This window comes from Rhipicephalus sanguineus, chromosome 5 (genome assembly GCF_013339695.2).
Source record: "Rhipicephalus sanguineus isolate Rsan-2018 chromosome 5, BIME_Rsan_1.4, whole genome shotgun sequence".
NCBI classification, from domain to species: Eukaryota; Metazoa; Arthropoda; class Arachnida; order Ixodida; family Ixodidae; genus Rhipicephalus; species Rhipicephalus sanguineus.
In genome coordinates, this window is record NC_051180.1 from 33,537,524 (window position 1) to 33,548,350 (window position 10,827).

The following is a 10,827-nucleotide window of genomic DNA, read 5'->3' on the forward strand; positions in this document are numbered from 1 at the left end:
CTCCAGTATAATTCCTTTGGACTTACTCAGAACGGAAAGGCACTTACTGTTTCACATCAATGTCCTCATTTTTGGACGCCGCTTTCTTTAAGTGTTCCGCAGTCGATACCGCACAGTCTTCGATTAACATATTCATCTGCATTCATTAATAAATGCAAAAGATAATGTATCCGTCGAAAAAAAGAACACTGTGGTGCTTTATATAATGAATATGCTCAACCTCATCTAGTTCTCTTAGCAATTTCTCCAAAAATGTAACGAATCAACATTTTTAAACGTTAAAGGTGTACAGAAAAGTCTTTTACACCGGCTGTATGTTTGAGTATCAATTACCAACAAATGATTACTTTGTATGCTTCTACAGTGTGACCATTTTGCTACAATCGTTAAAGTGTTGTTATGGGTTTACTTTTGAAGCACGTTTAGCCTTACTTGGTATGACCGCACGGTATATGACACTGGCCTTGTGGCACGATTCCGGCTGGTTAAGCGTTGCCTCATTTGGGACGAATATACGTGTCGCACCTTCTACTCGCATTTCTGGAGAGAGCAAGCTGGTAGAATTTCGGTAGTCATGTATTCATGATGCGTTAGAAGCTCACGGGAAGGAATGAACCACATATCAATTTTTCATTCGGATCGTCTCGCTTGCTGACGGAGGGCTCAGCCTCGAATCGTAATTAGGCTGTCAGCATGGCGAGTTGTTTGTAGTCCCGCTTTCTTATGCACCTTTGTGCCCTCAGTAAAGTAGAGAGAGAAAAAGCTTCTTATTGAAAAGCAGATCGCTCACTGGCTATTCTGCAGGGAATCGTATGCGCGGTGAAAAGGCTTTTACGACAGTAACATTCAGAGTTAACATGGATTTTACGTAGCTTTTAGTCGGCTCAAACTGGCCTCAGTATGTCTTAGACACATCTTTCAAGTACGCTTCAGTAGTTCATATTGTTGAAACAGTCTTCCTAATGTAAAAGTATGCGCGGGAAAACAGCAGGAACGGAAATTGACAGAACAGACAGTCAACTTATAACTGAGGCTTATCGGAAATTTTTTTCACAAGAGTGGAATCGCGCATGTGCAGCAAAACTTATCACAATGTGTTACCACGCCGGTGCAACATGATTAGCAATAAAACTTTCTTATCAGAGCTGATTAGTGACCGCCACTTTAACCATTTAGATAGCCTGATTCTTTGTCTATTGGACCAACGTGGTAACACCTTGCGATCAGTTAAGCTACACATGCGCGATTCGGTAGTCTTGTGAAAAAAAAATTCCAATAAACATCAGTAGTAAGTACAGCGTCTGTTCTGTCAATTCCTTTCCGCTCTTGCTCTTTTTCCACGCATACTTTTACAATATGCTCCACCAACTGGCCCATCAGACCCCCATCTTGAACAGCCTTCTTACTCGGCATTTAATGTATGCTGTACTGCCTGGGGCGAGAATCATAACGCACGCTCAAACTGTCTGTTCAGGCTATGTCGTCATAAACCTCTGGCGTGCGAAATGTCACATCACGAGAGAAACAACGCTGATCACCTTTCGCAGCCTTCCAGTGGAGAATGCTGGACTCGCGGCTGGTCGAATCTTCCTCCACCGTTCAACTGGAGTGATGCTCATCATGTTGTCCAGCAAAGGGTCATCAAACTCGAACAACTGCAATGCGAAAATATGTGTGAAAGCTAGAGAAACAACCGCTAGAGAAACAACCATTCCCATATTAAAGGGGCCCAGGAATGCCTTCTCGTCAAAATTTGATGCGCGATCGTGTATGTGCGATACTTTTTTATGAAAGTTTGCACCCCAACAGAATTTCTGAAAAAGCATCCTCAAAGCAACGCGACAAGATGTAGACTAAGAAGGTACGAGTACACGAGACGAGTGCTGGTCCTGAAAAAGACCTGTTGATAATACCTGTTATGAAAAACTTCTACCGAGCTGTTCTGAAAACGACCTGTTGATAATCGATTTAAAAAGTCGTTTCGTTAGTTGGGTTTGCACCGATAGCACTTCTTTGCCTATTTCTTCATTCTTACGTTTTATTAAGGCGAAAGCATTAGACGGCTCATGAGAGGGGTCCCTCAACAAAAAACCTGGTGCGTAGTTAAAAAGTGAAATGACCACCTACGCCATCTGCGCGTTAACTTCGTCTTTGCGGTGTTCGCAAAGACGTTTTTATACCACATTAGGGGCAGTTCTGGAGAAAAGTGGACCAATGTGGTATAACAGTGGCAACGAAGTGAAAGGGACACATGAGCAATGCCATCTTCCTGTTCGTTAGGGTATTGGCCAAATGCGTTTGCCCCCTTTTGCTCGGGATTAACCCGTAGTCCTTAAATATGGCCCAATGGCTGTCCTCTATGCGTTTTCCCTTACAGTTGCGTGATCTGAGAGAAGAGGCGTATTCAGAGGTAAGGATAGTATCAAATGGGATTGGTTGTTCAAACGAGACTACGGGCTCCCTAATTGTGTGCAACGGACGAGTATTGGCTTCCCCCACAGCCTCGTGTTTAGATCACCAACATTTTTCTAATGTTCAAGAAATCTTTTAATGCCCCAGAGCAGGGATTACAAATTACAATCATAATGGAAAGCTTGGCGTGTACCCTTCGCGCTAGCATATTGAGATCTTTTCATCTTTCCTTGTGAAAACTACTTCTGTTTCATGACGTTGTTTACTTTTCCTTTCCTTTTGTTGTTGTAGCTGCCTCAGTATTATCTCTTTAACGTTATGTGTTATGTGTGGCCTGCACGGACCGTGCAGGCCACACGTAACACTGTGTGAATGACGGGAACTAAATAAAGTGTTTTTAAGTGATCTAATTTGAAAGGATAAAAAATAATTTGCTTACTGAATTTTTCCAAAATTACTTACCCTTCTATTTGGGAGGGATGGGAAATCCTTTACTAGAACCTGCTTTACCAATTCCGGTTCGGCAACGAACAGAATGAGCTTGTTAGACTCGAAGGCCCTGCACGAAAAGATGTCAATGATAAATAAGCAAGTAATCGTCCATCCTAGAAGTTCCTCCTGTTTAGGGCTCCCCTTTTAACCCCAAACAATTGTGTACCTTGGATATATCAATCACAGCACGCTTTCATAGGCAACTGCATGTGCGCATCTGTTTAAAATCGAGGCATAGTGCGAACTTCAGTCTTTTAGAATGTTGGCACGGAACGGAATGCTAGCTAGTGCGAAAGGCTCGAACGTGGTCTAGATGTGAATGTTAGCAAAGCACCAAGTAAATGAAATACACCCGAAATATCAGCCTACTTATTATCTCATTGTCTGTAGAACACCCACCCAAATTGTATAGGTTTAGATTGTAGCACCCCTCATGCAAAGTACAGCGTCCACGAAGAGATAGCAACCTACGGCCATTTGTAGACATGGCAACACGCATGTCTTGTGATGAGCGTCCCTATATCTCTGAGCCCATTTATAGAGCCCATAAAACAGCTCTTGCTAAGCCTAATTGGGAGCTAACTTCGAAATTCATCGCTCAGTTACCACTGCTACTTTGCTGTCGAAGCATCATCAGATCTATGTGAATTCACATTGATCTGATGTGAATTCATCTGATTCACAGGCATGTAATTGCTTAAGCAACTACACGCCTGAGTCGGAAACAAGGAAACTAAATAACGCAAGGGACTCACGTATTCTGCAAGAGGCTACTCGTTGTATTTTCATATGTGTGTGCATAGGTCGGCAAAAAATGTGGAGCTCACTCAGATTCACTCATGAAATATATTTTGCCCTTAGAGCTCACTCGGACTCAGACTCACAAATGTTTTCCTCAGCCGGACTCACTCGGACTCAAACTCACCAAATTATTACTCACTCGAACTCACTCAAACTCAGACTCACGGCTCTATCTGAGTCTGAGTGAGTCTGAGTGAGGGGACTCATGAGTCCGTCAGCGTATAATTGGCTTTGCTGACCATGGTATGAATGCTCTTTCACACCAATGTCTCGCATAATTTGTGCTCTACTTGGCGCCTTTTGGCCACGTACCTTCAAATATGGGTCATCAGTGGTCGCAATCCAGTAAGGATATTTTTATTGAAAGGGATGACTCTCATGAAATATTTTTATCAAGAATTTCATGCGAAAGAGTACACGGGGGCAGGTCTTGGCACCTCCCTCCCCCCCTCCTTTGTAATTCACGCCCCTGATCGATAAATATTGATCTGGCGTATGAACTCTAGTACTTGGAAGTATGTGTGAGTCGACGCGAGTATAAACGTGAGCCGACATAAGGCTGATAGTAAAGCTTAAGTGGTGTAGATTGAACGATAGGTCAGCAAAAAGGTGTGGAGCTCACTCAGACTCACTCAAGAAATATATTTTGCGCTTAGAGCTCACTCGGACTCAGACTCACCAAAGTTTTTCTCAACCGGACTCACTCGGCCTCAGACTCACTAAAATTTTTCTCAACCGGACTCACTCGGACTCAAGCTCACCAAAATATTACTGACCCGGACTCACTCAAACTCAGACTCACGGCTCGATCTGAGTCTGACTGAGTCTTAGTGAGTCGACTCATGAGTGAGTTTGCCGGCCTATGTGTGTGTGTAGTGTGCGATGTGGAGAAGACATCTCGGTGCATGATGTCTTGGTGCAGCGTGTGCGCAACATCACTGCAAATTTGTGACGGCGGGTGCCATAAACTATTTCCTTTAAAGTTAGCGAACGTGTTGTCTCCCTCCTTTTTCGTCCTTATGTTGCTTCTGCGCTAAATATTACTATGTCGAATGTCTACCCGCGTGATATTTGCGCACTCTAGATTGGATATAATTAATTTATTCATAATACCTTACAGGTCTGTTGAAGGGGCACTGAGTAAGGAGGGTAACAGGAAAAAAAATTAGCATTGAATAAAAAGGCAACAACGTAAACGTCACAATTAGTACAGTAGAACATCATTATACAATATAATCAAAGAACGCCATTAGGTCCCTTGATTATTAAATTACAATTTTCTCTCAAACAGCAGTGTAATAACTAATACGTAATTCCATTTTTTTTAAATCTTGTAAATGTGAGAGTGTGACGCTAACTTACCCGAAGAATCTGCCATATTTATCATACCGCTCGGCATCAATCGCGTGGATGGGCTGAAAATTAAACAGAATAAATGCATAGTGAGAAATGCCATGTTGTGTCTCGGCACAGTTAATAGCACACCGCGAAAAGCCTTCATCTAAGGCCATATCTTCTGGGTCAGCCTCGCTGTTTGCATTGCATTCTTGCGAGTGCTCTTATTCACAAAAAAAAAGGGGCGGAGAGGGAGAAAGAAGCGCTGTTGTAAAACATGTGGCATGATACCTGCTTCTACCAAACTGTGCAGTCCACTGCACTTTATATCATTTGACAGTGTATCAGAACAGACAGTACCAAAGCTTTGCAGAGTCTGCGTCTCAACGAAAGACATGTGGCGCCTTCAGAAATAAATCGGACAACATAATAGCGGCATATTGCAAAAAGGACGGGATACAGTTGTGTACTTTGGGGCTTTTGGCAACAGCGCGTATATAAGCGATGCTTCTTTTTTTATTCAAAGTGCCGCTAATGCACGCTGCATTTACTTTTTAATTAAAGTTTCCTTGCACAGCGTTTCTTCTTCGCTTTCAGGGCAACGCGATCGTGGGTTCCTCACGAGATCGTATTAGAAGTTCGTCATCTTAGCCAACTTAATTGCACAATCAACACCCGCTTTGGCAGCATAACGCCCATACGGTGCTGTGCTGCAAAGCTCGAGGTAATGACATGAATTTTCGGCCGCCAACAAAATGCGCAGTCCTCCCCTCCCCTCCCCCCCCCCCCTCCCACCCTTGCACCTCTTCTCTTCAGCCCTATGGCGGGTCTCAAGGATATCGTAGTTCGGGCACTTGACCAAAATTTAATTTAGTTGCACAGACAGTCGAAAGAGAATTACTATACGCATTCCAAGCTTAACAGAAAAGAAGCTAATTTCAATGAAACATGGAGCTATCGATAAATCAATCAAAATTTATTAGCCATTCAACCGAAGGAACATGTGTAAGGAAATACGCAGATGAATTTACATCTCTGACTTACTTTTCTGTGAAGTTGCGATGTAGGGTTGAATATGAGGGCAAACGGCTCCGATGGAACGTTCTGGTTCTTCCAGTAGTTGCGATTCCGAGAAGCATAGCTGCGACATTATTACGTGCACATGAAAATCATGAACAATTCTTTCTCCACGAACAGTCAGCCACTTGAAAGGCAATTTAATGCCAGAATGACTATAGTATACTATCGTAAGGGGTGGGAAAAGAAACGGTGGCTGAGGAGGAGGGGAAGGAGGAGGTGAGAGGGTAAAGTATAACGCAGTCTTGTATATTATAGCATAGCAAGGGGTGGGAAATGGAAGCGAGGATGAAGAGTAGGGCAACGTCACCAGCCCCGCAGCGTCATCAGTCTTTGCACTACTAGTGCGTAGTTTCCCCAATTTTTTTTATTATTTAACATAATCTTTAGGTTATATGCTTTGTTGGATAGGGTCTGCTTAGTACATGACCAACGTTCAAACGCACGAAAGACCTTGGGCTCCAAGGTCCTTAATCTTGCTTAAAAAGAACTTGACTTCCTTATATTCAAGTGTACGTTGAATAAATCCGCGTGATAAAGTTAAATCACACAGAATATTGCACTACGTTGACTCTTATATTTCCATTGTTCAGATTTAGGACTTTAAATATAGGCAACATTTTACTGTTGCTCCTTCCCGCCCCCCAATTCATATTTGCGGGAGTGTGTTAATTGTGTGCGCGTGTATATGTACAAACTATAAAAAAAAATTCGTCAGTGAGAACCCGCCACCTCAGCCCAGTGGCTGCGCCTACGCTCCAGACGTTCAGGGCATGCAGGAATGTGCGTTGCATCAGGAGATGATACGAAATTCGCATCTGGAAGCTCTTCGGAATTGACAGCAGTTGTCCGCTATCAGACGTCGCAAAAGGTGATCGATTTGTAGCCGGCATGCACGTCGACGTTGCAGCTGGTGAAGAAATTCAGCTACTCGACTCGAGTTCGCACAAGCTAACTTCTGTGTATCTCTCTCTTTTCACTCGTTCTGTTTTTGTGTCTGTTTTGTCCTAGCGGTATCCCACTCCTTGACTGGTCGACGGCTAAATTCTTCCATTCTCCTAAATGGTTAGGTTTTTTTAGGGGCGAAGCTCCTTAAGGCGGCACCCGTTCGTCCCTCGTAGTCGTAGTCGTAGTCGTAGTAGTCGTAGTGCGTAACCAGTCTTACGCTTTGACCTCCAAGGTGGTGCCGGTGGGAGATTTTTCCTGTGCGTTGTTGAACAATAAAAAATTCGCAGCGTGCGCGTTAACTAAAAGCCGAATTCTTCTGTCTCTCATTCCCCATTAGCAGCCATTGGCATGTTCCAGTAGGAAACGTTAGTAGAAGTAGAAGTGTAAATGTTAGCTAAAAGCCGACTTCTTCTGTCTCTCATTCCCATTAGCAGCCATTGTTTACCTCCAAGGTAGTGCCTGGTGCACGGTGTAAGAAAAATAATTTAGGTGTGGACACTCTCCGCCCGCCGCGAAGGAGAGCGCGTCCAGATAATGTTCGCCTTTAATACATGCGCCGGCCGCAGTTTCGTGGGGGGCGCTGCGACATGGGGGCTTAAGAAACCTATTGCGACGAGGCGAACGCGCATTTTTCTTCATTTTTTTTCACCTCATTGCATTTTTTTAACCGTGCACGCTAGCAACTAGAGCAAGGAACGCATACCGCGTTTCTCGCGACCGTGCTCGCTACCGAAAAATGCGACGTGCGGCGAACGCCGGAATTGGCTGCACGACGTTAGAAAAAAAAAAAGGATTATACTTCTTACGTTGCGTTGCGTACGTAAAAGCGCGGCGTCTTGCTTAGAGCGCGTGAGCAGTCTTTCTGCTCGCTGACTTCTCACGTGCGCAACGCCGTTACGGACGCTACGCACGCAGCTCGTCTTCTATAGTACAAGCGCGGGCCGCGGTTGCGTGGGAGGCGCTGCGACATGGGGGCCGAGAGGAGGAAAAAGGCGAACATTATGTGGACGCGCCGTCGGGCGGAGTGTCCACACCTAAATTATTTTTCTTACACCGTGGCCTGGTGAGATTTCTCCTGTGCGTGATTAAACAATAAAAATTTTGTTCAAAACGCCGTTGATTGATGAAATAAACCAACGAAAGACGCCAGATGTTTTGTAAAAGCAAAACGAAAGAACGCCAGATGTTTCTAAAGCAAAACGAAAAGACGCCAGCTGCTTAATGAAAAACGCCAGATGTTTTCTAAAGCAATGGTTTTCTAAACAATGAAAATTCACAGCGTACATGTAAAATTAAAGTGAGCTGCAAGTCGTCATAACTCATCGAACCTTTAGTATAAACGCGCCCGATCTCACGTCGATGATGATGTACTGGGCAGAATTCACGGAAGATTCACGGTTTACCGATGAACCTCCGCAGCTTCGCCCACTCATCATCATTCACTCCGTGGATATGCTGTGATTTTTTTTTTCGAATGCCCGCCGCGGTTGTCTGGTGGTTATGGTGAACGAGTGCTGACCCGAAGGTCGTGGGTTCGAATCCCAGTCGCGGCGGCCGCCTTTCTATGGAGGCGATATGCTTGAGGTACGTGTACTTAAATTTAGGTACATGTTGAAGAACACCAAGTGGTCTAAATTTCCAGAGCCCTCTACTATACAGCATCCCTCATAATTATATTGTAGTTTTGGGACATAAAACCTCGACAATTATTACTATCCTGATCTTGAACTTTTGTCTCTGCATACCGATGATGATCTAGCGGGAGAGAGAGAGGGGGGGAGAGATAAAAATAATGGAATAGGCAGGGAGGTCAACCAGAATTATAGTACGCGGTTTGCTACCCTACACTTAGGGCAGAGGGAAGGGGAAAGAAAGGTGGCCAGCAGTAGTGATATCCGTGCCACACGGGCATCGAAAATGGCATTACCTTCATAACGTCTTAACATTTAATCTCATTGGCGCGGTGCCACACTGGCGAGTCAAATGGCATTCGCCTTACTGCCATTCGCCACCTAATGCCTTCGTCAAAACTCATTCGACTGAGAAATGCGCACTCTCGACGCCAAAGCTTGCTCACTGCAGTGTACGTGAAACATTTCAAATCACGTCGATCGCGTAAAAATATTTTGTAGATGACTTTTGACAAATCTCACGTTATTCTATAGCTGGCTTCGATATGGCAGCAGTCATGTTGCTTCTGGGCTTTCAATTCAACATGCAAATGCCGAAGTTGCTGTTGTCAATTGCGACGTTGTAAAAGGCAGTAAAAAACTCCAGCTAATGTCACCACAGTATATATACTTGTTTAATTTCACTAGTATTGAGCGCTGACTAGACTTCTTAAAATGCGTGTTTAATTTATTACCATAAGACAGCTCAGTTCAGAAGTCACTGTTATCGACAACATTAGGTCAAATTCCATTAAGTTTAGACGTGTGGCAGCTCCGGTGAAAAAAATGTTCTGGAAATTAGGAGTTTCAACCAACCTTTACGTATGTTCGAGCGTGTGTTTGTATGTGCGCGTACACATACACATGCAATACTGAAAAAATTTAGGGGGAATGGGTTGAACTTGCCAGACCCCCGCCTTACACCCTGACAACGCCAATGGCTAGTTGCCACGTTGCCACTGCATCTTAAAATTTTATGTCAGCCGTATTTAAAACGCACTTAGTGGTTGCTCTTTCCCGTCTCTTACGACTGACTGGCCTGTCAGGTTGATGGGAATTTTCTCCGCATACGTCAGCCCCATTACATTTGAATCACCTTTGTACAATTACGCAGACATCTGGCAGAATGTTCTGGGTGAATAATTTGTTTATGTAGTTAACCTTTGACGCATAGACCGCAATATGCAAAAAAAAGTCTACTAGATTCTAAATTCTCTAGTCTAAATTTTCTAGAATGTAACGTTCTAATATCTAAAAAATATAAAAAATAAAGTGGAAGTACTCACAAGTACCACAGGACGCAGGCGGTCACTGCGAGTATCAGACATTCCAGCCACCCTAGGAACAACATTATGCTGCCCAACGTCCGTTAACACAGAAGACCCAGAAATGAATGAAGGAGGCGTTTCCTTTCACTACTGAGCCCCGCGACGTTATGCTTTAGCGCCGGACAAGAAAGGCACGCTCTTTCGCTAAACACGCGAAAGTTACGTCAGTATTTACGCCGAACGCGCACCGCTGTGGCTCATACGTGAGCGCTAGGTGAGTCACCGCGAAATACGATATGGCCGCGGTGTGAGCATTAGCTGGAGCCCGTCGATTAACCAGACGCTTTATCAGCGCGCTGAGGGAGAGAGAGAAAGAGGAGGAGGGGAGTAGGGGGTGTCGCGAATAGACGAGACGAACGTATATAGGTGGGTATTCATCTCTAGAAGGTGGCCTCTCTTTATCGGCTCTCTTCTATCTCTCGATTCCCTTCCCCTTCACCATGCTGCGCCATGCTCCCTTATAGGTTGCAGAAATAAGTGTGTTTCCTAACTTCTGACTACTGCCAAGGTCATCTCCTGGCCTGCAGGACAGGCGCACTTACGCGAGCAAACTTTTGCGCTGCATCACACGAATAAAACCCGTTATGGAAAGTATGTGGGCCGACATTTTGTGACGAAGCTAAATTTCTCAGCAACTCCGACGTTAGCCTAACACGGAGGAACGCACTGCCGCGTTTGTAGCATCAAGCCTGGAAGGCTGCTGTCAATTTAGGTTCATAGCAAGGCGTTAAAGCGAATTGGTTATTTATTTTTTTTTTTGCAGA

General features: G+C 44.3%; 1 protein-coding gene across 1 annotated transcript in view; it reads right to left on the minus strand.

Annotated features, from left to right (window-relative positions):
- LOC119393453 (uncharacterized) overlaps positions 1-10,248 on the minus strand; it is a 58,688-nt gene extending 48,440 nt beyond the window's left edge. Inside the window, exons 1-6 of the mRNA XM_037660480.2 lie at positions 10,022-10,248; positions 6,085-6,181; positions 5,068-5,120; positions 2,875-2,971; positions 1,539-1,655; positions 48-136 (exon numbers count right to left, since the gene is read on the minus strand). Coding sequence (XP_037516408.2) covers positions 48-136; positions 1,539-1,655; positions 2,875-2,971; positions 5,068-5,120; positions 6,085-6,181; positions 10,022-10,086 — 518 coding nt within the window. The 5' untranslated portion in view covers positions 10,087-10,248. The remainder of the gene's footprint in view (positions 1-47; positions 137-1,538; positions 1,656-2,874; positions 2,972-5,067; positions 5,121-6,084; positions 6,182-10,021) is intronic.
- Between the last annotated feature and the right edge of the window lie 579 nt (positions 10,249-10,827).